This window comes from Mustela nivalis (genome assembly GCF_964662115.1).
Source record: "Mustela nivalis genome assembly, chromosome: 9".
NCBI classification, from domain to species: domain Eukaryota; kingdom Metazoa; phylum Chordata; class Mammalia; order Carnivora; family Mustelidae; genus Mustela; species Mustela nivalis.
In genome coordinates this window covers 25,663,809-25,690,362 of record NC_139028.1, presented here as the reverse complement: position 1 = coordinate 25,690,362, position 26,554 = coordinate 25,663,809, and the positions used below count along the sequence as shown (strand labels likewise).

Genomic DNA, 26,554 nt, shown 5'->3' with positions numbered 1-26,554 from the left:
GTACATTGTCTGACATCACGGAGCTAGTGAGTGATGGAGCCAACACCGAAATTCAGAACGCAAAATGTAAACCACTGTTTTACACCTGCTTCCTGAATCAGGCCTCTTAGTGAGAAGGGCTTCAGAATAGCACAAGAGCAACACCGGGATGCTGAAGATTGGGACCCCAAGCCTTGTGGCAAGAAAACATGACAGCCTGGGAAACAATGATTTCTATATTGAAAAATAGGCTCTCTTGTCCTTCAAACCTCTGCTTGCCCCCCCCCCCACCCCATTTAGAACGGGCATGTACTGTGATGCTTTTGCTAGGCAGGAGAAGCCATAAAAACCAAAGACGGAGTTTTCTGGTTTTGTTGCTCATCCTGCCCGTTCCTGCCCACCACCCCCCTGCCTTTTAGCCCATTGCACAGCGCCACTGTGTGGATCCCGCGGGGAATGAAACCACCCGTTCGGCTGGAAATGGGTGTGATTAACAGTAATAAAATCGTAGAAATTGAAAGCTGAAAGGAAATTTAGAAACCATATTAAATCATATGTTTTATATGAGAAAGCAGAGCAGAAAATTGGGTTGTTTAGCGGCACTGTCAGCCAATTTGAAGACAAGTAGATTCTAAACACGTTTACAAATATTGAATTATTAAAGCAAGTGAGATGGTGGCTCCACTTCAGACCATTTTCAATCTCCATTGCCCTTCAAAACACAGGCTGGTACATATTGTTTGTGTCAATGTTTAAAAGCCCCGAACATTTACTTTTAAATATTATTCCAGGTAAAAAATGTTTAAAAATGCAATATAATACTCAGAACTATGGACTTGATAATGATAGGAAAGCACTTATTCCACTCAAGGAAATTCCTACAGACGGACTGTTTGAAACAAAAAGAGGACATATCGGAGTTTATGCCCTTTTTGGACGAGGCTCTCTTGCTCAAAACCCTATAACAAATGAAGGTATTCATACGTGTGTTTATTCATTTATACGGCATTTTCTGAGTACCTGCTAGTGCCAGATACTATGCCAAGTAAGATACAAAGATAAATATATGACCATTGCCCAGAGCTAACCATCCAGTGGGTTCACTGTCTAAAAAACTAGGATTATAATCCAGGCTTCATAAATTCTGCCTTGAGAGCTCAATCCTGTCATCCAAAACCTGTCTGAGTTCTTGACAACCGAGCAACTGGGGTGCTTTCAAAGGCGAGCTTGTTATTCTGTGGCCCTAACTCCCACATCTCTACATCCTGCTTCTTTGCCCTTTGCTGAAACCAAGTCTTTATTTTGTGTTTGCTGTGCTCTGGATGAGAAAACAAAGAAACGAGTCTCTCCATAAGTGAATTCAACCTTGCCCTTTACCGTAGAGGAAATTCAAATATCACAGTTTTGTCTGTGTGTGTGTGTGTGTGTGTGTGTGTGTGTAGCAAGCAAACCAGCACTGAACTTACAAGGCATTAGTTACCTCAAAGCCCATCCCACTAAGGGAACTCTGCTGGTGTTCTCTGCCCCTCTAGGAAACCACTAAGCTAGAGCCAGTGCAGGGTATACTGCATTGCCTTATTAAAAGTTAAAATCGGGGCACCTGGGTGGCTCAGTGGGTTAACTTGCCTTTGGCTCAGATCATGATCTCAGGGTCCTAGGATCGAGACCTGCCTCAGGCTCTCTGCTCAGCAGGGAGCTTGCTTCCTCCCCAACGCCCCCCCTCCACCTGCTTCTCTGCCTATTTGTGATCTCTCTCTCTCTCTCTCTCTGTCAAAAAAAAAAAAAAAAAAAAAAAAGAAATCTGAAAAAGTTAAAATCAGGGTCGCCTGGATGGCTCAGTCAGTTAAGCATCCACCTCTCAATTTTGGCTCAGGTCACCATCTCGGGGTCCTGGGATGGAGCTCTGCATCAGGCTCCACGGTGGGCATGGAGCCTGCTTGAGACCCTACTACCTCTCCTTCTGCCCTTCCCCCTCCACCTCTTTCTCTCCCTCTCTTATGGAAAAAAAAAAAAAAAAAAGTTAAAATTAAACAAAAAAAAATCTTAGAAATGAGAATTGGAAAAATGGCTCTTTCCAAGGAGGCTTTTTTTTTTTTTTTTTAAAATCTTAACGGGTTGACACTTACCAGTACTAGTGGGCTGCTGAGGGTCCTGCGAGGACGGGGAGCTTTTCTCCAGGGCATCTGAAGCCGGCTTGTGATCGGTAACTAGGAAAGGGGAAAAACAGAAATCTGCAACTACAGAGAGCAGTCTCACCCACATGGTGCTTGGGACAATAGGTTGGGGAATGGACACGGCTGCTACGTGCCTGGGAGGTTCTGCGGAGACCTCAGCACTACGTGCCCTGCAGCTCTTGCTCTGGTGTTTGATTCCATCCTGCTGCTAGCCCATCTGCTAGCCTGCCTGGCTGAGAAGTACGGCATGGGGGGCCCACAGCGCTGTGTTTCACAGGAGTATGCTAAGGCGGTTTGCTGTCTCTGTCTCCATCTACCTGTTAGTCCTTCTGTCTGTCTGCCCAGTCCCCTAGCTCCCTCCTTATTTATTTGTTAGGTGGTCTTGGAGTCAGTCACAGACTGGGTTGAATTGTGATGTTGTTAACTTGCTTGCTGCCAAGTAATTTTTTTTTATTTAAGATTTTATTTATTTGACAGAGATCACAAGTAGGCAGAGAGGCAGGTGTGTGTATGTGGGGAAGCAGGCTCTTGCTGAGCAGAGAGCCTGATGCAGGGCTTGATCCCAGGACCCTGAGATCATGACCTGAGCTGAAGGCAGAAGCTTAACCCACTGAGCCACCCAGGCGCCCCTGCCAAGCGAATTTGAGCAAGATGCCCAACCTCTTGAATGCTCAGTTTTTCCTTACCTGTAAAATGGAACTACTAACAGCATTTGCCTTTCTAGTGTTTCTTTTTTTTTCTTTTGGGTTTTTTTTGCAAGAAATTTTAATGAGTTCGTTCATTCAACATGCTTAGCACAGGGCTTTGCTATTTATTAAGCACAGTGGTTACAAATGTAATATTGTATAATGCAGAACAATAGTTGGGGCGCTTGGACCACTCAGTTGGTTGAGTGTCCAATTCTTCGTTTAGGCTCAGGGCATGATCTCAGGGTTGTGAGATCGAGCCCCATGTTGTGAGTCCAACCCCCATGTTGGACTCCATGCTGAGCGTGGAGCCTGCCTAGGATTCTCTCTGTCTGTCCGCCCCTTCCCCCTTCTCTCTCTATAAAAAACAAAAGAAAACAATCAAAATAGTGTTTGCGGATATTTCCACTCATTCAGCTTAGTGTAGATTTGACCAATGAACAGGCCTGCAACCAGGGAGTGTATAGAAAAGGTGCCTGAAATTTTATAAATATTGATACGGATATGTGACAGGTCATGTCTTTATGCAATCTGTGAGTGCTTCTCAGCTTTCTAATTTTTATTTTTAAAGAGATTTTACTTATTTGAGAGAGAGAAATAGAGCACAAGCAGGCTGAGGCGCAGAGGGAGAAGGAGAGGAGGTGGGGCTCGATCCCAGGACCCTGAGATCATGACCTGAGCTGAAGGCAGATGCTTAACCCACTGAGCCACCTAGGTGCCCCAAACTTAATCGTTTTCTATTAAACCCAATACTAAAGAGATTTCAGAATGCAAAACAGTGCAATTTTTCTAACATTTTGGTGTTGCAAAAATAACAGTTATTTTTCCACAAAAAGATGCCATTTCTGTTTATACATAGTGGATTATTTTATAAATAAATATTTAAACTATTTTTTCAATTTTAATTTCTAGTATGTAAATATTGACAGATACAATTCACATAACTAAAAATTCCTTGGGGTCCTCAGCTATTTGCAGGAGTGCAGAGGGATCCCCACATCTCTGAGTTTGAGAACTGTTGCTCAAGTTTGTTTGTTTTTTAATCCCACCTCCAGTTAATAATAGGAAATTAAGATTCCTCATTTGGAATACTAAACAATGAAGTAAGTCATTTGGAAGAGGGTCTGATCCATCCCTGCTCTGTTCTCTAAGCATCACACTTCCACAAGCATCGAAGTGTAGATTTTTCAACGGCAGACACTGCTGCTCACGTCCCTGGATATGGTGCTTGCCCAATCTTCATTTTCCCAGGTCCTACCACACAGAGTATGGGAATGAAATGGGCCAGAATCCTTACTTGGAAATGTGTTTTAAAGCACCCTCAGCTAACCAAACTTTTTAAGCTCATTGGATGAACAAAATGTGTGTAGTATCTGTATGTCAACATAGTTGCTTGCTGAAGGGTGAAAAGCCATAAACACATGGAACTAGCCAAGAGATGGTGTTGGAGCTGCTCTCTGAAGACTCAGTGGAGATCAGGCTGTGGGTGCTGAATAATCCACAGTTAGATCAGAAACAAAAGTCAAGTCTTATCCTGTTATTATTATCCTATTATTATTATTATTATTATTATCCTATTATTTTCCTGTTTTTTTTTTAAGAAAAAAATGTTTTATGTTTAAAGATTTTATTTATTTATCAGAGAGAGAGAGTGAGCACAGGCAGACAGAGGCAGAGGGAGAAGCAGGCTCCCTGCCGAGCAAGGAGCCCGATGCGGGACTCGATCCCAGGACGCTGGGATCATGACCTGAGCCAAAGGTAGCAGCTGCTTAACCAACTGAGCCACCCAGGCGTCCCTATTATTTTCCTGCTATCATTATTATTATTATCCTATTATTATGAGAAGCATTTTATGACTATGATTTTGAGTCCTTTGGAAGTATGGCCATAATGGAGAAGAAACTGATTTCCCCTCTGGAGTAATTTTTGTAGATGGCCTGAATTGTAGCTGAAAAGTAAAAATACATACTTTTTCAATATCACTGATTCTTTTGTTGAAGAATCTGAATGTTGGGGGCTCCCGGGTGGCTCAGTCGGTTGAGCATCCAACTCTTGGTTTCAGCTTGGGTTATGGTTTCAGGGTCATGAGATCAAGCCCTGCACTGGAATGCTCAGTGGGGAATCTGTTTGAGATTCTCTCTCTCTCTCAAATAAATAAATAAATAAATCTTACAAATAAAAGACTCTGAGGATCTTTCAGGAGCACCCCTCCCGCCATGAGCTATGCTCCACTGATAGCAGAGGCTGGACTGGAGGGGGACGAGTCGTGAAGAGGCCGGACTGTGCGTCAGAATACGTCAGCAAGCCCAGTCTGTGGGGCCCCAGTCTTCTGGAGGCAGCTTCCTCAAGACTTGCTACTTTTGGTTTGATGAGAAAGTGACTGGTGGAAAGCACTTGGTAGTGAGGGGGGAGCCGTTAGCCACAGCAGCAACCCCCACAGGGCTGCAGGGTGCTTTTCCCATGACGGCATGCTTCTTAACCAGTGCCTTGCCTTTCTCAACAAACATATCCTCACCCAGCCACTCCCTCCTTTGCTAGTGTGAGTGAATCCTTGCACTTGAGGAATTCTTTGTACTTTGAGAAGTACCTTATAAAATAACGAAGGTCAGAGTCTTATTCATTACAGATGTGTGATTCATGGTACTTCTTATTAGATACTTCTTGGCTCAGGAAGTTCGCTAGCGGCGCCTGGGTGCCTCAGCTCGCCGAAGTGTCCGACTCTTGATTTCAACTGCAGTCATGATCTGAGGGTCATGGGATCGAGTCCTGCCTCAGGCTCTGAGCTGGGCTTAAAGCCTGCTTGAGAGTCTCTCTACCTCTCCACTGCTCCCTCACGCGCTCTCCCCACCCCTCCTCTCCCTCAAAAAAAGGTTTTCTGGAGCTTTAAAATTATTTTTTGTTTTTGATGAAGGAATCAGAGAACACATTCTGAAATGCCTCTTTACATTAACTATTTGATGTTTTATTAATATTTATTCTGCCCAGAATATTAACACAGTTAAACTAAAACCTGCATAAAAGTTATAACAAAATAAATCTAAAGAGGAATCATGGCTTAATTTGACTGTGTGAGTGTTTTACATTAACATAAAATAATACAGGCAAGTTTAGATTTATTTCAGTGGCTGTTATCTCCTTTTGGGTTGACTACAAAGATAAAGTATGTCTCAGATGACCTCCCTGAAAACGTGAATGCAATAAAACTATGTAGGGCCAAGTGAGGCCGGCTGTCATTATCAAAATGCAAGCATGACATCATTTGCATATGGCGCCCTGAGAGACTTTCCGTACAACTGGGGTCCTGGATGTTGGAACAGGTACTCTAGGATGCTCAGCTGGAGAAATTTCCATCATTAAAGGGATTTGCTGTTAAGGAGAGCTTTGTGGACAGTGATCTCACTCTGAAGGACTCTTCCCATTGCATTTAATTTCATTTAATAGTGTAATATTAAGGTAAATTAAATGATTAAAGACAATCATTCGTTCTTCTTACCCAAGTCTTCAAATCGGAAAGGTGCTACCAGTCTTCCTCCTTGTAGGCCTTTGTGTCGGATCACACAGTCCACTGTTGAGTTTCTGCTGTATCTGTGGACTCTGAGGATGCTGCTGCTGTTACATTTCTTCCTATCAGTTTCAAATTCATGGTGGGTCTCACCTATGGAGCAAATGAAAGGGGTGTAGGAGGTTGTGGCTACTTAATACCATTGGGTGAGTTTGGTTCTCTTAGAGACCAATGGTCTTGACATCTTGGCAAACCTGTTAGACTTCTAAGTCATTCTAGATTCGCCCAGCTGCCTTGTGCACGCTTGGCCCCAGTCCCAGAGGGAAGCAGGTAAAGGACAGTGGTTAGGTTTCTATTAACCTTCACTACCGGAAAATAAAATCCAAAGCTTACGGTGATGACACAGGGACAGCCTAATGTTGTCAAACACAAAGACCCAAGACCTTACTCAAGGTGAATCGATCAGGCAAATGAAAGGAGAGGTCTTGTAATGATGTAGAATTGGCATTGGACGGAATCTCTCTCTGGGTGTATAAAGTCCAATGTAACACATTACGATGTAAAGAAACTCTAACCAGTTCCCAAACAGTTCCCAGACCATTAGTTATCCTTCTGTCAACTGAACCCTGCTTTAATCTAATCAAAGTTTAGATTCTTTAGTACCATAATATTTTTGCGGAGGGCATGACATCGTAACGCACTTTTTCAGGAGGATCTTACCTGTTCCAATATCCAAGTCGTATGTTAAATGTATTTTCAAACTTTTGTCTGCTAGAATTTCATGCCAAGATAATAACTATATCATACTTATATACGAAATTCTGTTGAGTTTTAAGAAACCATAATATCCCATTTCAGGTGCCCACTTTATTTTAAGTATGAACATCTAATCCTATTATTTGTGATAGGTTTTCAAGATGAAGGCACGGTATCGATAGGTTATAAAGATAATTCTGTCCAGAGGAATCAGAAGGATTGTTGAAAGCTATTTTGCCGCTGCTGACACCACCAGAGGGTGCCAGAGGATTTAAAAATTCCTTGGAAATAGCCCTAGGAAGGAAAACAAAGGAGGCGAGAGAACATTGTCCTTACTTACCATTGAGTTCTATGTCACTCCCTATAATCCAGGTTATCTGCGGAGGCGGCTTACTTCTCACGGTGGAGCATTTAAGGGTAACGTGTTCTTTTCCGTCTTGCGTTCTGATAACTGAAGCTTCCAGGGTTGGTATGGACGGTGTTGCTGGAAGAGAATTAATTTTTCTGCGTTCACTGATCTGGTCTGCGTATCCCAGTAAAGCACGGAGTCTAATAGTCTATAGAGATCATGGTCGTGTATGGTCTACATAATGGACATTTTTTTTTTTTTTTTACTTGATCCTTCCCAGAATACAGTTAAAGGGCTTTTATGTACTTGTAAACCTTCCTTGGCTCTAGTCCATATTGCTTGTCACCCAGTGTGTGATTAGTCCGTGGAAATTCCCAGTGTTACAACAGTAATTTTTACATTTGCTATTTGACTGTGTTTGGGAGAACACTAGTCTAGTTACATTGGTTACCAGTTATCGTAAGAACCCTTGTGTGTCCCTCCATATCTTGGTGGGTCAGTTTCCTTGTCTATGTCACGAAGGAATTGGTTTATGAGTTGGTCGGTTCAGTTCTAGACTGGCATGAGTGAGTGAGTTCTATCCCCTCCTAATATTAAAGATGCATTTCTCTTATCAAGGGCCTATTTGTCCTTTTTTTCATACTCCTGTCTTGGAAATAGAGTTGGCCCTTGAACAATGTGGGGATCAGTTGCACTGACACTTCTCCTGACCACCGCACAGTTGAAAATCCATGCATAACTTTGACTCCCCCCAAACTCAACCAAGAGTCTACTGTTGATGGGAAGCCTTAGTGATAATATAGTTGATGAACACCTGTTTTCTATGTTTTATGTATTCTACACTCTGTTCTTCCTAGAAAGTCATCTAGAGAAAAGAAAATATTAAGAAAATCATAAGGAAGAGAAAACACCTTTATAGTACTGGACGGTATTTATTTTAAAAATTTGCATATAAGGGAACCTGCACAATTCAAACCCATGCGGTTCAAGGGTCAAAGTGTACTTTTTGGGTAGGCTACCTTCTTCCTCTTTCCCATGCACCTTCACACTTTGGTCCAGAACTGCACCCCAGCACGTTGATTGGCTCATTTATCTGCCACTGAGACACTGCAAAGTCAGCTGCATGTAGATACTAGATGTGTTAGGCGTGGGCTGTCCACATAAGGAAAAGATAAAGCCCTTTGAGGAGCTGACAGTCTGGTGATAGACTCAGTCCCTAAGCTGTTAGTTAAAAGATCATGCGGTAAGTGTAGTGACAGAGGTATGCGGGGACGGGGAGAGGAGCCCAGAAGGGCACACAGGCAGCGTGAGCCAGAGTGCTCTGGGTGCTGGCCAGTAAGGTGGGCTGGGTCTTACTGGGTCTCAACCCGCCTCAGGAGCCTTCCCAGACACTTTGTTACTGTGCCTTTGCTTTATGGCAGGCACCGTGCTACATTAATTCAACAGAAGAAGCCCAAGACATTCACTTGTCATTTGTGGAATTATGTCACTTAGAGATCAATATAAAGTGACGTGTATAATTGATCTGAATTAGAGATCAATAAAAAGTGATGTTTATAATTGATCTGTTCCGTCACAAAAAGCAGAAAAGTAAAGACAGTAAGGCTTCCACTGAACACAGTGGAGCGTCCAGAGAACGGAGCAAGCCCTGGGCAATCAGGGGACCCATGCTTCCTGTCCGCACCTCCCAAACCCATTCCCCACTAGAAGCGAGGACCTGGTTTTGGCAGAGGATGTGAGCCAGCTGTCCAGTACAATTACATCTGAATTCATTGTATCTTAGCTTATGCTGTTGTTAGCTTCTACTTTATTTACAGGCTTCTCTGCCTGACTTGACCTGTGTGTCAACTCTTTTGTAGGCAGGGGCTATGCCCGATTCCTCTTTGATCCCCTGGAGCTTAGCACGGTGCCTGGTGCATAGTAGCAGCTTATCAAGTATTAATTCTCCTTTCTCTTAGTTCCTTGGACAAGAAACTGCATTGATGCCAAAAGACACATTTCACAAAGTCACATTTTCATCTGGGGCTCGTGAGTCAAAATGCTCCTTTCTGTTTTCCTTTTGACAAAAGATGGTAGAGGTGCCCAAGAAAATGCTTTGCTCTAGGCCATATTACTAACTAGAATGTGAAGTTTAAGAATGATCTGTCCTGTCCTAAGTCTGTCGCTGGTGTGCTGGGTTGCCGGCCCTCAGGCACTTACCTAACACGATCACTTTTACTTCCTTTGTTCTCACCGAGTTGCTGTAATGTAAACACTTGTACACGCCTTCATCTCGCTGGGTGACATTCAGCACGCTGACGGAAAGCTGATTGGTGGAGTGATGAAGAAGCTGGTATTTGGGATTTTTTAAAGCTGGACAAGAGAGAAAAAGAGCTGTTAGGAAGAAAGCGATCAGAAGAATACAGTCTCTCAGTGGGTTGATTATTCACAGGAATGGCTTTTGAATTTCACACTTTGGCGGAACAAATGTCACATCTCCGATTGAGCTGCCTTCCAAATTCTAGTGTTCCCAGTTGGATGCCTCTCAGAAGCTCGACATTCATTTAGGAAATGAAATATGTTGATACCGGGATCCGCGAAACAAACCATTTGCTTTATTTGTGCATGGAGGAAATTAACACTGTGCTGGTGAAGGGTTCGGGTTGAGGGGTGATTAATTTTTTTTTCATTTTTTTTGTACATTATGAAAAATTAGATTTACCTCTTAGATTGATTTCATTTTTTGTACATTATGAAAAACTAGATTCACCCCATTAGAGTCACCTCCTTGAAACCTAATTGATTTGAGGTTGTCCTGTCACAATGGGTGTAAAGAATGGAAAATTAACGCATGACTATCCATTTCTCCATTTGGGTGCTTTTTATTTTTAAAGATTTTGGTTATAAGTTAATCTCCACACATGATGTAGAACTTGAACTCATAACCCCAAGATCAAGAGTTGCATGCTCTGGGTGGCTCAGTGGGTTAAAGCCTCTGCCTTCGGCTCAGGTCATGATCCCAGGGTCCTGGGATCGAGTCCCGCATCAGGCTCTCTGCTCAGCAGGGAGCCTGCTTCCTCCTCTCTCTCTCTCTCTCTCTCTCTGCCTGCCTCTCTGCCTACTTGTGATTTCTCTCTGTCAAATAAATAAATAAAATCTTAAAAAAATAAAAGTTGCATGCTCTACCTACTGAGCCAGCCAGGTGCTCCTTTTATTTTTAATTTTTTAGAAATTTATTATTATTTGAAGTTTCCTAAAGATTTTGGCAAGTGTTTGGGTTTGTTGTTGTTGTTGTTTTGTTTTTTGATTCTGTGTTGACCTGGGATTTCTATCTTAGGTCGTAGGTCCCTTAGCAAATCGGAGGCTCCTGAAATAAGTGGTTTTTGCCTCCCTCTGTCTCTCTCTCTTTGGATTTGTAACATGAACAAGCGTAACATAGTTAAACCTTGAATGGCTGACCAAGGAAGGTTGTTTCTCATCTGAAAGAATGGTTGTGTGTCCTGGGACACTGGCATTATCTGAGCTAGATTTCAGGCATTTTCAAGCTGACCACTATTGATTTTTGAGTCCTTAATTCTTCGTTGTGGGGCTATCTTGTGCACTATGTTTAGCAGCAATCCTCTCTACTCATTAGATGCTAGGACCGCCCTCTCCCCCGCTCCTTTTTCCCCAGTTATAACAACACAAACTCTCTCCAGACATTGCTATATGTCGCCTGGAAGGCAAGAATGACCCTTGCTTGAGCATCACTGAGTTCAACCAAGGTTCTCTTGTTGTAGGAATTTGAGAGTGCCCATCTTCTCCCAGATTACTAAAACCCAAACCAAACCAAGAGAAAACAATATTTAACAGGAATGATCTCTACTCAAACTGTTTCTCTCAGAACTTTCAACAATTAACATCTACTTTCTTTACTGGATTCTACTATTAATAGTTAATTTTGCTTGAAATATATGGTAAGTTTACATCGAACATAAAGATATTTAATAATGTTTCATAGCATGGGACACCTAGGTGGCTCAGTTGGTTGAGCTTCTGACTCTTGCTTTCTGTTCAGGTTGTGATCTCAGGGTCCTGGGATCGAGCCCCATGCTGGGCTCCACGCTCAGTGCAGAGTCTGCTTGAGATTTCTTCCCCCTCTCTCTATCTCTCCTGCTTATGCACCCGCCCTCCCTCCCTCTCTCTCTCTCTAAAATAAATAAATCTTTAAAAAACCGTTTCATAGCATATCAAGTTTTTTAGAGGCTCTGCTTTTACAAGATAGAATGAAATTTGCTGTTTTGGAGACTTTTCCAAATATTTGGCCATTCAGAATATTACATGGAAGTATACAATGGTCTCATTAGGAAGAGGAGGGGTTAGTAAAATCCTGGCCAAAGAAAGGAACTAAATAGACTTTTAAGAATCCCTTTCCTTAAGAACAAAACAAAACCATTGTGACTGTGTGGGGTGATGGATGTTAATTAGACCCCCTGTGGCAATTAATTTGCAGTATATACATAATATTAGATCATTGTATGCCTCATACTAATGCGGTGCTATGTGTTTATTATATGTGAATAAAACTGGCAGTGTTGGGGGTGGGGGATTCCCTTTCCACCTCAGGCATCTGGGACTCAATGTGTGTCTGTGAAAACAGGAATGGCTGCCTCCCTTCCAAGGTAGTGCGCCCTGTCTGTTCCTCAGTGGCTCCGTGATCTTGGTTTTGTGTTGAGACCAACAGGAGAAAAGGAGGTATCTGAAAGGGAGCTTTGTGATGGGGCTTTGAATCGCTCAGATGGGAAGTGAGGCAGCTGGCTCCAGACGTGGGGCGACGGCGTGAGCTGCAGGAGGACAAAAGGCCTCAAGTCTGTCTGCGGCCTGTCATTGGTGCTGTTGGCAGGTTCATCGCTGCTGAGAGGAAAAGGGTGATGTGGGGGTGACGTGGGGGTGAGGTGTGGGCATGGAAATGTGCTTTGTAACTTGAGCCCCCTTTACCAACCATTCTGGTGGGGTTTCCCTTTCAGACTTCCTGTCAGAAAAAGCAGCCATGTGTAAAGTAGTAGGTCTCTGGGTGTGATCCCCACGTAACAGCAGGGGAGGCCAAGCCCACCGTTTGGGTGACTCATGCTGGTTTCTATCCCACCAACTTGTCTGTCTGGAAAATCCCACAGGTTGAGGTCTGGTGGCAATTTTTTTTTTTCTTCCACTTACCAGGATGCTCATTTAAAAAAATGGTGAACCCTGAGGGGGCCAGCCACTGCAGGGAGGTGGTCTTCCCCTGAGAAACAACACACTTCAGAATGAGCGTCTGGCCTTCCTCCACGGTGACTGTTTCTGTGTGGTTAGTCAGAAAGGCTTCTGCAGAGGAAGAGAATTGGGGACAGTCAGGCTGGCATAGGCCAAGACACACTCCCGAGCTGAGGCAGGGACTTATTCTCAACACAACCTCATTCATTCATTTAGTCATTTAGTCATTTATTATGTACTTTTTTTTTTTTTTTTTGAGAGAGAGAGACTCAGGGGGAGAGGGGCAGAAGCAGAGGGAGAGGGAGAGAGAATCTTAAGCAGCGGACCCCAACATAGGGCTCGATCTCTCGACCCTGAGATCATGACCTGAGCCAAAATCAAGGGTCAGATGCCTAACCAAATGAGCCACCCAAGTGCCCCTCATTACACACCTCTTAGAGAAACAAGACCTAAATCAATACAAAGGAGCAAGCATTGTACGTAGGGACACTAAGATGCTTCCTGAAGGAGGTCTGAATGAAGGGGTGCGATTTTGATAGGAAAGAAGGAAAGTGTTGAACAGTATCTATTAGGCACTTGCTCTCTCCTATGCCAGGAACTCTGCCAGGCCACATTCACCTGTATTTAATTTAACTTTTGAACTAACCCTATAAAGAAAGAATGATGTTGCTGGTTCTCTAGATGAGGAAATAGAGGCTGAAGGTCACACAGGTTGGGGTCTGTCCCCACGTCTGTGGGCTTCAGAGTCCATGGTCATGTAACTAGGTCAGATTGTCCAAATGTGGAGACCCCTGAAACACCTGTTTCTGGCCTCAACCTTGAAACAAGTGACTTGTGGCTTTAAGTACAAGTTAGGTGTCTAGGATTCCAAGTGGTTTTCATGCAAAAGAGCTTCTGCACCAGAGCAAGGATGTTCTAAGATCTCTTCCAGTTCGGTTGTCCACAGTAACACTTTCTCCAGGCAAACATGAGCATCTAATTTCCCCCAGTCACAACCCCCAGAGAATGATAAACAGTGGGTTGTTAGCAGCTGCAAATACAATCTCCCAAAAAGGAAATGGATAAAATAAATAAATAAATAAATGGGCTTTATTGCTGATTTGGCACTTTTATTGCCATCTGCTATTTCTTCAAGTCTTAAGTTTAAACCCCCCCCCGCCCCCGAGGACTAGACAATTCTTATCAATGAAAGTACGAAGCACTTCTATAAACAGAAGAATGCTGTGGGGTTATAAATTATGAATAGCAAATATAACGAGTTTCACTGTATCATCTCAAACCTTAGAGAGAGAGAGAAACAAGGAGTTTATTTCCTTGTGATAAATTTCAAGTATTAGGAGAAGTGCTTTGGACTTTTTAGTTTGTTCCATTTCTAGGTCATTAATTTCAATCTAGCCTCTGGCAATAATAACCCAGAATTGTTGTACTGTATTCTTATTGACTTTCACGGGAAAAAAGTTTGCTGGAGTTCTGATGGAAAAATACCCAAATCATCAGCCAATACTAATGAACAATGAAGAGTCCATAAAAAGATACTGTGTTTTCATAAGAGCATTGAAGCATAAGCCCAGAATTCTGCTTGGGTTGGGTCATTTGGAAGTATTTTCATCTATAAAATCAACCCGTAACTGAGTAGTAAAGATAATATTAGTAGAGATGCTTTGAAGTGACAATGGAATTTCTTCTAAGGTTAAGGAGTTTCCGAGCCAAGAAATTGAATCTAGAACTATCTACCTTCCATTACTTCCATAATCATTCCCATCTTGATTCTTGCTTTTTACTTTCTCGTTCTTGTGTGTTATCCTGCTTCCCACAGATTGAAGTTTCTAGAGGGCAGAGACTATTTTCTATTTCTCTAAAATTCATTCCTTACAGAAAGTATCACAGTGTGAGCTTGAAAAGTAATGGTTTAGTGCCAGCTCTCATGATGGCAGCATAAAGCAGGTGATGGACAGGCATCTTTGGTCTCCTGTTGTTAATAAGAATACTGAAAGACAGGAGGGGAGTTACTATGTTGAATCAATGACAGAATAAAGACCACTGTCAAAGCAACATGCCCTAATTTCATCCCTCAGGCCAGAAGTTGATACTAAAAATTTTTGTCCATGTCCTTACCTTTGGCAAAGCCATTGTCTAGACAGGAAGCCCCCATCTGGGGAAAGGGGAGTGTCGGGATTTATCTGCAGACGGTTTATGAATAAATGTCTTCCATTTTAAAGATGCCTTCTTCTTGGGATGTGTGCTTTTGAATTAAATTGTTATTTGATTCTTATAGGGTTTAAAAAATTGTAATGACATATAGGGTGGCTTTTTAGCAGAAGCTAAAGAATCGTATCTCCTGGGGCACCTGGGTTGCTCATGGGTTAAAGCCTCTGACTTTGGCTCAGGTCATGATCTTAGGGTCCTGGGTTCGAGCCCCGCATCAGGCTCTCTGCTCAGTGGGGAACCTGCTTCCCTTCCTCTCTCTCTGCCTGCTTCTCTGCCTACTTGTGATCTCTGTCTGTCAAATTAAAAAAAAAAAAAAAAGAATCGTATCTCCTAAGATCAGTGTTTGCTTCTGTTGTTGGGAACTGAGTCCCAGGCTACTGAGCACAGCTACAAAAGCCTGGGTTTCGCGTGGAAAGGGCTGTGTTCGAGGCATAGAGTGATTGCTGTATCCTCTACTCTGTTCCAAGCCTTGCCTTTAGCTTTACAGGCTGGTATTTCTTTCAGTTAGCATGTAGACCCCTTGTTTGATTGAGAGACAGGAAATCATTGTAGAAAGGAAGAATAGCCCCGGAGAGAAGCCACAGACAGGATGCTTCAGCTGTGAGTGCTCCCAGATACCGTTCGGTGTGTTGAGCTCTGCTGAACATTGGGAGAAGATTCCTGTACCTGTGTTTGATGGTACGTCTTCCAAGGGGGAAGTTCTCCAGGATTCTCTCATTGCTGTTGCAAATTAAACCGGAGCTCCTCTTTTATAGATATATTTTTTGCATCTAAGTTTGGAGTCCAACTTTCACCTTCTTTGTCAGAGGGAGGGTGTGGGTTACCTTCTTTGCTCACCACTTCCTCCCCTGCAGGCTCTAAAAACATATCCCTATGCACCCCTCGACTTTCCCGTGTAGCTCCTGAGTGCGGTGTGCCTACTTCCTAGGCTCCCCGGCTGGGCTTCAGAGCTCCAGTCTGTCTCATGGTCCTCCGTGGCTCCTCCAAGGCCAAGCGTGCAAAGCAGGGCAGGGATTAGCCGTGGAGTTTCTCCTGGGAGGTCCCCCCTTACTGCTGATGGATCTTGTTTACTGAATGGGTTACGGACTTCTGACTAGTTTCATCCATCCATGGGAGGCCATGTGTTCTGAGGCTGCTGGTTGACTCTGGGGTTCATGGATTGTGACCGGTTTATAGATGAAGTAGAACCTGTGACCTTCATGATCTCCACGCCCAACCTCATGGCAGTGGCTTCACCCCAGAGCATGTGTGACCGACCCTCAGTCAAAAGGGCAAGCAGCAGTCCCAACCACCCGCCAAAGCATACATAGATGAAACCTGGGCAGTTCTTACGATTTCCTTGTTTTCCCCAAGATTTTCAGGGTCCCAGTGTCTGATCTCTCCTCTACTAGAGGTTATCATGGTAGACTGAAGAAAGAGTAAAATGTTCCTTCCCCCCCCCCCCATACCTTACTATCCCAGTGATTGCATCCAATAAATTAAAAGCTCCAGAACAAAGCGAGTCTATCCTGCAGGGACCCCAAACTTGTCAGATCCCATCAGAATGCATCATCTCTAGTGCCCCCCTAGGCTCCACACACAGCTGGCACAGAGAGACCACCCACTCTATTCCTCTGTTTGCTTGTATCTAATGTGGTTACCAGCCGCGGCTAGGTCCAGGCTCAAGAAGACACTTGGCCTTTGTCCAGGCTGTTCTATTGACCTGGATACCTTTTTTTTTTTTTTTTAAGAGGGGGAGGGGCAGAGGGAGAAGGAGAGCGAGACAGAATCTTAAGCAGGCTACATGCCCAGTGAGGAGCCCAAAGTGGGGCCTGATGCTGGGCTCGATACAGAGCTCCATCTCCCAACCCCGAGATCATGACCTGAGCTGAAATCGAGAGTCAGATACTTAACTTGACTGAGCCACCCAGGCACCACTGCCAGGATAGCTTTCTTATCTCCTCTAGGACTCAATTCAAATTATACCACTGCCTAACCAGTCTTTAGCCTTCTTCCCCACAATGACCTCCCCTCTCCTCCAGCTCCCTGAAGGGACTTCTATTATAGCACTTAGCCCAGTGCTTTACATTTGGTTACAAGTATCTCAGTGTGGAGATTGCAAACTTCTCATAGAGAAGTGTTTGGCATTCATTCATTTTTACAGTCCCAGGACTTCACACAAAGTAAGTTTTATTTTATTTAATTTTTTCAATTTTTTTTCAAATAAGATTTAAGTATTGGGTGCCTCGATGTCTCAGTCAGTTGGGTGTCTGCCTTCGACTGAGATCATGATCGCAGGGTCCTGGGATCGAGCCCCGCATCGGGTTCCCTGCTCAGCGGTGGTAGGTTTCTCCCTCTCCCTTCCCCCCACTTGTCTTGTTTTCTTTTTTTCATGCTCTCTCTCTCAAATAAAATCTTAAAAAAATTTTTTTTAAAGTATTAGTTGAATTAATGGCTAAAATGCGGACATTTATATATCCAGTAATAAACAATGTAACAGCTCTGTTATTGTTATGTTGCATAAGAAAGACTTGAACTAAGTTGAAATCAGGATGATTGTCTCAAATCAGAGCCCTATTTACAAGACTATTATGAGGTAGCAGACAAATGCTTCCATTTAGATCATTATAAAAAAGGATTGTTGTTGTTATTATTATTGTTTAGATAGACTCAACAGAGAAAATTAAAAGGGTGAAGATGAATCTGGCTTTGTCAAAATTATTTCCAGTATGGCTTTCAAGAAGGCATCTCGGAATGTCAACAAACATGGGACTTTTTCATGGTTAAAAACAGAAAACATGGACAAAAGGATTATCAACAGAACCTTAAATTTACAACTCTTTTTTGTTTCCTGCATCCTACCCTGCCCTAAAGACCAGGATAGAAGGTTCAAACTGGTGGGTTTTCATCATCCACAATATAGCTGAATTGGATTAATTTTGAAAAATTGTTCATTCTTACTGTATTTTACCCATCCTAGAGGCCATTTATGTGGATAGTGACCTTGAAAAGAGATTACGGAATTTTTTTTTTTTTTTTTTTTTTAAAGATTTTATTTATTTATTTGACAGAGAGAGATTACAAGTAGGCAGAGAGGCAGGCAGAGATAGAGAGGAGGAAGCAGGCTCCCTGCTGAGCAGAGAGCCCGATGCGGGACTCGATCCCAGGACCCTGAGATCATGACCTGAGCCGAAGGCAGCGGCTTAACCCACTGAGCCACCCAGGCGCCCCCGGAATTTTTTTGTCCATAGTTCTTGGCAGCCTTAGAAGTTGCATGGTAGAAGGTACAGTGTTCTTCCCATGATTCATAGCTAAAAACAGCTGACAGCAATAGTGTTGCCAAAATTGATTCGCTGCCTTTTTGCTAACAAGAAGGCAATATGGTCAGCTCCCTCCTCTTTGGGACTCTGACAGGCCCAAGCAAGTTTAGGGGACAATGTGTGCCCAATGCCACTGAGCCTCGAGGCCTTCTGGGTATGTTTACGGTTTGGGATTTTCAGTAGCATATCTTCCAAATTGTATAAATCAGTGGCTTTCAAACTTTTGATCTACATTAAGAAACACTTTCTATCCCAACCTTGTAGAAAGACACATACACATACACATACACACACACACACACACACAGTAAATGCTTCATGAGATAATTCTTATTTATATGCTGTGCAGGCTGATTTACTAGCTGTGAAAATGTGGGTGGGTTATCTAACTTCTTTTAAACTCCATTTTCTCATGTAAATTGGGGTAGGGATATTAATACCTCAGTATCTGTGCTAGGATGAAATGTAATTAATATAAAATGCCTACCCCTTACATGGTACAATAAATATATTTTTCTCCTCCCTTTATAAATAGTATTTGAATAATTTATATTTTAAAAGAGTTGTTTTAGGTTTTGCCTTAAGACATGATTACTATTGTTTTTCTTTAAAACTTTTTTTTGAGATATTTTTAGGAGGCAACAACTTGAATCCTCAAAAAGTGAAAGTCAGTTAAGGGCTTTAAACTTTGGAAGAATTGAGAACATTCTAATTTTGGCTCTCTAAATGTACTTTTCCTGAATGTATGAGCTGCACTTTAAGCCACTTATTGAAGAAACTAATATTATTTATTACCAAATACTGAATTCATAGGAAGTGCCTCAGAGTATAAGAATGAAAGAAGAAAGCACTTAATCTAAGTGTATAAAATAGGAAATTGAAATACTACATAAAATAGGAAATCTAGTTTTTTAAAACGGGATCATTCAGCTGCAGTTGTATGGCAAATGTAGATTTAGGATTGGTGCAGTCCCTGAAAGCTAACTGTAATTCAGCTCAATATTTGGAAACACACACAGGCAGCAAGCAATACATTTTGGCATAGCTTCTTTTGTAAGAATTGGGTACAAGTTGCAATCAGAGATTTAGAGACTTCTATACCTTGCCCCCTCTTTTGAGCAGGAATAATTTGGCCTGTGCTAAAGAGGTAACAGCGTCTCTAATTTTCATCATGCTACATTCAAATTCAGGAAGCATCAAAAGTCAGATTTGAAAATGCTAATCCAATGTAAAGTATCACCAACTCAAAAACTAAGCAGGCATTTTCCATGGGGCTCATTATTATCTCTGAGCTAATGAAAAGTTGTAGAGCACTTCGTCATCCTCAAAGTGCTTTCCCATTTTGAAATTTGATCCCTTTAAAAATCCAGGGAGCTTGGTCGTCAAACGTAATTAATCATCTCTCCATCTTAAGATGCAGACATTGAGTTTTCAGAGAACTTGAATTACCTGGCTGAGGCTTATACAATAAAGGAGCTTTTAAAATCCCACTGTGGGGCGCCTGGGTGTCTCAGTGGGTTAAGCCTCTGCCTTTGGCTCAGGTCATGATCCCAGGGTCCTGGGATTGAGCCCCGCTTCGGGCACCCCGCTCAGCAGGAAGCCTGCTTCCCTTCCGTTCTCTCTGCCTGCTCTCTGCCTACTTGTGATCTCTGTCAAATAAATAAATAAAATCTTAAAAAAAAAAAATCCCACTGTGATGCTCGTCCACCTTGCATACACTTAAGAGACAGCCTAATAAGCTTGTAACATTTAAGCCGTAGCATAGATGCCACAGAGACACAGGTTACAGTGATCCTTTCTATACTTACTAGTATTGAATACTAATAGAACCATTGAACAAGAGATTAAATAAAGCAGGAGCATCCCTCCATGTGTGATTGGGGTGTAGCTTAGAAAGTAATCACATACACACCTGGGTTCTCCTCCGCCGTGGGTCCTCTGTGAATGCAACTGACTGACAGGTCGATTTGGTACAATACCAGGTCAGCTGAGTCTCATAAGAAACGAGCCCCAAGTCCTTACCTTGTAAGGGGAACCAGGCCAGCAAGCTGCAAAATCTCCACCACATGTTGTACCGAGCTGTTGTCGCACTTTGTCAACTTCCTCTAGATTCTGAAATAAAGGGAGCAGAGTGGTTTCTTTTGAAGGGGGAGAGGCAGCAGCTCTGTGACCTCATGTGTTTAACGCCTCCATTGGCTCTGGAAGCCCCCTCTTGGCTCGCTGCCCCCAAACTACCTCCGGGTGGAACATTCAGGGGACAGCATGTGTCATCGCGATTGTGGAGAGGTGTGAGTGATGTGTTGGTGGCACAGGTCATTCTGCCACACGTGGGTAGTATTGGTAAATCCGCTAGGTTGTGAGACTTTGTGGGGAGGAGAAGTGGGAGAGAGATTAAAATTTCCCTGCGTGGTGATGTGACCTTGTTGTCACTTTTCTGATGTCTTAGACAATGATAACAGGATGATTGTTGCTGAACCTTTGTTTTTCATTTCTGACAACAGTATATAATGGTTTCAGGGGAAGAATTCATCCACTCACATTATTTGATCATTTAAAAAATCTGTATCAGGAGCACCTAGGTGGCTCAGTGGGTTAAGCCTCTGCCTTTGGCTCAGGTCATGATCTCAGGGTTCTGGGATCGAGCCCCGCATCGGGCTCTCTGCTCAGCAGGGAGCCTGCTTCCCCTTCTCTCTGCCTGCCTCTCTGCCTGCTTGTGGTCTCTCTCTTTCAAATAAATGAATAAAATCTTTAAAAAAATAAATTTAAAAAGATAAATATCTTTTTTTTTTAAAGATTTTATTTATTTATTTGACAGATCACAAGTAGGCAGAGAGGCAGGCAGAGAGAGAGAGAGAGGGAAGCAGGCTCCTCACTGAGCAGAAAGCCCGATGTGGGACTCGATCCCAGGACCTTGAGATCATGACCTGAGCCAAAGGCAGTGGCTTAACCCACTGAGCCACCCAGGTGCCCCTAAAAAGATAAATATCTTAACAATAAAGGAGAATATGATCTAGTGAGGGGTGATAATAGACAAATGTACCACTTTGGTATTTAATCGTCATTAATTGCACAAGTTGAGATACACTACTTCATTGTTTCTAGGCCACACAGCAGAATACTAATAGAATTATGGTTAAAAAATAGTCTAGACTGCAATGTTTGGAAAATTATAAGGGAAATAATATTTGGTTCTAATTAAAATGAGAGGGCACCTGGCTGGACAGTTGGCAAAGCATGTGACTCTTGATTTGGGGATGGTGAGTTCAAGCCTCACTTGGGTATAGAGATTAATTTACCAAATAATAGAATAAAACTTAGAAACAAAAATGACCACTATTACTCTGTAAATCTGTTGATACCTTTGGTAGAGAAAATTTTATCCATCAAAAGTATCTTTCAGGGGCACCTGGGTGGCTCAGTGGGTTAAAGCCTCTGCCTTTGGCTCAGGTCATGATCCCAGGCTCCTGGGATCGAGCCCCGCATCAGGCTCTCTGCTCAGCAGGGAGCCTGCTTCCCTTCCTCTCTCTGCCTGCCTCTCTGTCTACTTGTGATCTCTGTCTGTCAAATAAATAAAATCTTTAAAAAAAATCTTTTAAATATTTTAACTTTTTTATTAATTTTTTTTTTTTTTTTTTACAGATTTTATTTATTTGAGAGAGAGAGAGGGAGCAAGAGAGTGTGTGAGCAAAGAGAGGGCAGAGGGAGAGGGAGAATCTCAAGCAGACTCTGTCTTGAGCCTGGAGCCTGATGCAGGGCTTGATCCTGTGACCCTGAGATCATGACCTGAGCTGAAATCAAGAATCGATGCTTAACTGACCAAACCACCCAGGTGCCTTTCAATTATTTTACCTATTTTAACAGATAGAATGAAAAGAGGAGAGAAAATAGAATTTTCTTGTAGGGCATAGCATGATATAAGGTAACGTTTCCCTAATTGTATGATGATATAAAGGCCTTGGGCCTCCAGCCAAAAAATGCAGTCGGCGAGGGTCAGCCCCAGAGTGATTCAATCAGAGTCTCACTTGAATGAGGAGCCACCTGCGTGTTTAACAAGCTCTCTGGGGTATCATAAGTCAAGTTTGAGCAACACGGACAGTGTTCTGGAATGGAAATCAAGATATCTAGGAACGAACCCTCACTCTGCTACCAGCTGGTGTGGCTGAGGTCAGACGGGTTTCTCCATAAACTGCTTATTGACTCTTTTGACATATATGGACTTGTTTACGGAAACAGGGAATGGATAAGTTGCATCCTACTGTTTGTTTGTTGTTTTGTTTTTTTTTTAAATAGAGGACTGGGTGGTTTTCTTGGAGTGTTACAGTCAGTGGCAGAGCTGAGAAGACAAGCCAGGACTTCAGTCTTTGGTTGGATTTTTTTTTTTTTGCCTGGAATTCCTCCAGGTACTTCCAGTTTTATATTTAAGGCTCTATGGTGTCTAAGCATTCAGTTTTCCTGTGATGGCCATGTCCTTGCTTTAGGGTGGTACCTTCTCTTTGTACCCTGTCTACCTCTTTAAGAAAGTCCAAGGAATGGGGGACACAGTGTCTTTTTGGGCCTCCCATGGGAGATGTGAATTGCCCTTGGTTAGTTGATAATTTCTCACCTTTTCACCTGGAAGAGTGCTGTTCCTTCTAGGATCTCCTAATGCTTCCCGTCGAAGCACAGAGGGCAAGGAGTTTATTTCTGGTAATATCACATAGGCCAGCATGGTGCCAACATCTTGTCTGGACCTAGATACTCATTTTCCAGATCATGAGCTTATCCTCTAACTCGAATGTATGAGGAGGTCAGAAACCACTTTTACAGGAAACAGAAGTAAAAATGTCAGCATGGGACTTTTCCTTTTAAGCCAGTGGAAAAAAATCTGTGAGTTAAATTCAGATAGCAGCCTGGAGAAGGATTACTTTACTTTTCTCTCTCCCTTTCTCTCTCTCTCTTTTAAAAATTTATTTATTTGAGCGAGAGAGAGAGCGAGTGAGCATTGAATGAGTGCTGGGGGAGGGGCAGTGGGAGAGGGAGGGAGAGATTTCTTAAGCAGGCTCCCCACTGAGCGTGGAGCCTGACACAGGGCTCCATCCCAGAAGCTTGAGATCATGACCTGAGCTGGAATCAAGAGTTGGGACGCCTAACCAACTAAGCCACTCAGGTGCCCCTGCTTCTCTCTTTTCCAGGGGTGGTTTTCTGTAATTTTCATTGTTGGGTAAAAATGTATGGAAACATAGGTGAAAACAGAATGAATATAGGACTCAGATTACCAGAGAATAAAATATCCTGAGATTGAAATTAAAATTACAGTGTAGTCCAGCCCAAATCTATTGATTTAATGTGATTTTCGTGCCACACCTGTGAATCGATTTCCATGAAATGTTCCAGGTGTTCATTTAACTGCAGACAGGTAGATTTTCTGTTTTCTTCCCATTCTCCTTCTAAAACATGAATATTCTTCTGCTCAGAAACTTCCAGTGGCTTCCTTCTGCCTGAAGATTGTCATCTAAACTCTTCAACACATCATGGAAAGCCATTCACACCCTAACCCCAATCTACTTTTGAGCCCTCTTCTCTACCCCAACTCAAAATATGCTCCTTGAACTTTCTTGCCGTATTTCAAGCATATAGTACATTTTGATAGTCATAGTCTTACTGGGTCATAGTTCATATGGCCCTCTTGGCCCCAAAGAGCCTTCTCTATCTAGGGAGATTCTAATCCTCTTCTAAGGCCCAGATAAAATGTGGCACTTCTCAGAGAGGAGTAGGGACTAGAACATGCATTCTGGGGCCAAAGCCTATTTCCTCACCTGTGAAATGGGTACAATGACAGTACCCACTCATAGGGTTGCTGTAAGAATGAAAGAAGTTACTGTGCATAGCTCCTGGCAGGTGGTTAGCCATTACTGTTCTCTGGACTCCTAGAAAAAAAAGGAAATCACCTCTCTCCTTTTCTTTGCCCCATAAATGTTTTTTTCTTTTTCTCATACTGGTTTGTCTTCTGATTAGCATTCTATTAATTGAGTATGTATCTTTCTCCCTTGCTAGGCTCCCAGCTTCCTCAATGCAGAGTTTCACTTACCTTGGTGTTCCTGGCACTGATCCTTCCACAGCATAGTTGTTTTCCAAATAGCTTCATTGTGGTGTAACTGACAAAATGACCCTGCCTGTCCAAAAGTATACAATTTGATACATTTTGACATATGCCTATACCCATGAACACTTCATCAGTGTCAAGATGGTGACTATTCCAGTCACCCCTGCAAGTTTCCTCCTGTCCCTCCCCACCTCCCATCCAGAGGCCCCCACGGATCTGCTTTCTGTCTCTATTGGTTCACTTCTCATTTCCTAGAAGTTTCCATAAATGGAATCATAAGGTGTGCACTTTCTTTTGTCTGGCTTCTTTCACTTGGATAATTATTTTGAGTTTCACCTGTGACGTAGCTGTGTTCAGGGTTCATTCATTTCTAGCGCCAAGTAGTGGCTCATTATGTAAATATACCACAGTTTGTTTACCTGCTTGCCTGTAGCTAGATTGCTGGGTTGTTTTCCATAGGGTAGTTTTTAATAATTGTTTATTACATTGAATCAGTTGTAGGGTAACATTAAAGAGAACCTGGATGTTCCCACATTTGCTTTTCATGATAATCTAATTCAGAGTGACAAAGTTCAGGTTAGTTTATTAAATACCGGTCCTTAGTTGGCATTTGGGGTGTAGTCTCTGACATGCCACCCAGATTCTCCCCTGGTCCCCCAAGGGCTGGAAAGTTGGGACACGCCAGCTGGGTCCTTCTTTTTTTTTTTTTTTTTTTTAAGATTTTATTTATTTATTTGACAGAAATCACAAGTAGTCAGAGAGGCAGGCAGAGAGAGAGAGAGAGGGAAGCAGGCTCCCCGCTGAGCAGAGAGCCCGATACGGGACTCGATCCCAGGACCCTGAGATCATGACCCGAGCCGAAGGCAGCGGCTTAACCCACTGAGCCACCCAGGCGCCCCCAGCTGGGTCCTTCTGTGGGAGTTGCTGTCAGTGGAAGAGACCCATGTCACCCGACATCCTCCCTCTTCCATCTCAACTTCTAATCTGGGGCACCTGACCCAGGACAGCACATGAAATAAATTAGCAAATGAATGAGCGAATGAAAGAACATTGGAGATGTTCCTTTTGCTCTGAAGCCTAAAAGGATGCTTGACTTCGAATTCTTCCAGAGCCTTAAAGAAGACCTCACTTTAGATTGTCCTGTGGGCAATGACGAGTGTATCTTTTTCACCCACGGGTGTGATAGTCACTTGGTCACAGACCTTGACAAACGTCACGATCGTCCACTGGACTGAGGTTTAAAATGGCCCGTGGGTGCAGAGCCTCAAGGCAGGCTTATGACTGTGAATGACACACAGTTGTGGTTTGCACAGTTCTTCCTGTCCCCTCCCTGCCCCCCTTCAGCCTGCAGCCCCGAGGGGGCTTAGCAGAGGAAGGCGGCTGCTGTGGCTGCTTTGCTGCATGGAAGGAAAAGATGAGGTTGGAGTGCAGTGGTCAGGGAGTGACCTCCTACCTGTTTGCGAATGGAAGGGTGTCTACTGACCACCTTGTATGTGGGAGGCCTCGCCACTGACGGCCTGTCGTCATTTTGATCTTCTTGAATGAATCCTCCTACTATGTTCCAGTACTAATAGAAATAACATTTCATTGGGGGGGGGACAGATTTTAGAGAAGTAGACATCCTCTCTCTCCTGCCATCACCTTGGTCAATCTAGGCTTTCTGAGGGAAAAAGAAAAACTGAAGAAGGAGACATTTATGAAGTAGGTGAAAGATGGATGGTTTTAAGGGTCAGAAATGACAGGGGATTTCCCCATGTATAGAAGCCACTGGGGTTTTTGTTGCAATTGTAAGAGGGGCCTAAACTTTCTTCTTGACATTTTCTGGCCAGTGTGAAGCATCCGTGGTCTTTCCCAAGGCTAGGGCGTGAAGTGGTCTTGCCTGCATTTCCCAGCAGATGCCTTGGGTGGCTAGTTTGCAGCTGGTGCTGGGGAGTCTTTGAGCTCTGTTGTAGATACACAATGTGGCTACAGAGTTTCTAAACCAGAGGGCAACAGCAGTCATTACTGAGAAAAGGCTTTTCAGCAGCAGCGAAGCCTAGTGGGTTGAGTACGGGGTGAGGGTAGGAAGCAGACAGATCTGGACTTGTCACCTGGGCCCTGCCACTGGTGGCCTTGTAGCCCTCAACAACACCCAAGCCTCTTGGTGTCAGTTTCCCCATCTGTAGAATGGGGAGAATAATTAGAGCGCGGGAGGTATGACCGGGAGGTATGAATTCAACGTAGTATCCCAAGCGCCCAGCATAGTGGCACACAGAAGATCTTCCATCAGTCTGAAGCTCTTATCTCATGCCCCCAGGAACCCTGGTAGGTT

At 43.2% G+C, this 26,554-nt stretch overlaps 1 protein-coding gene across 1 annotated transcript in view; it reads right to left on the bottom strand.

Moving 5' to 3' along the window:
* The window catches only part of CRTAM (cytotoxic and regulatory T cell molecule), a 28,070-nt gene extending 7,798 nt beyond the window's left edge, over positions 1-20,272 (bottom strand). The window contains exons 1-6 of the mRNA XM_082683719.1: positions 20,184-20,272; positions 12,619-12,765; positions 9,646-9,798; positions 7,438-7,581; positions 6,333-6,494; positions 2,106-2,186 (exon numbers count right to left, since the gene is read on the bottom strand). Coding sequence (XP_082539845.1) covers positions 2,106-2,186; positions 6,333-6,494; positions 7,438-7,581; positions 9,646-9,798; positions 12,619-12,765; positions 20,184-20,229 — 733 coding nt within the window. The 5' untranslated portion in view covers positions 20,230-20,272. The remainder of the gene's footprint in view (positions 1-2,105; positions 2,187-6,332; positions 6,495-7,437; positions 7,582-9,645; positions 9,799-12,618; positions 12,766-20,183) is intronic.
* Positions 20,273-26,554: the final 6,282 nt, after the last annotated feature.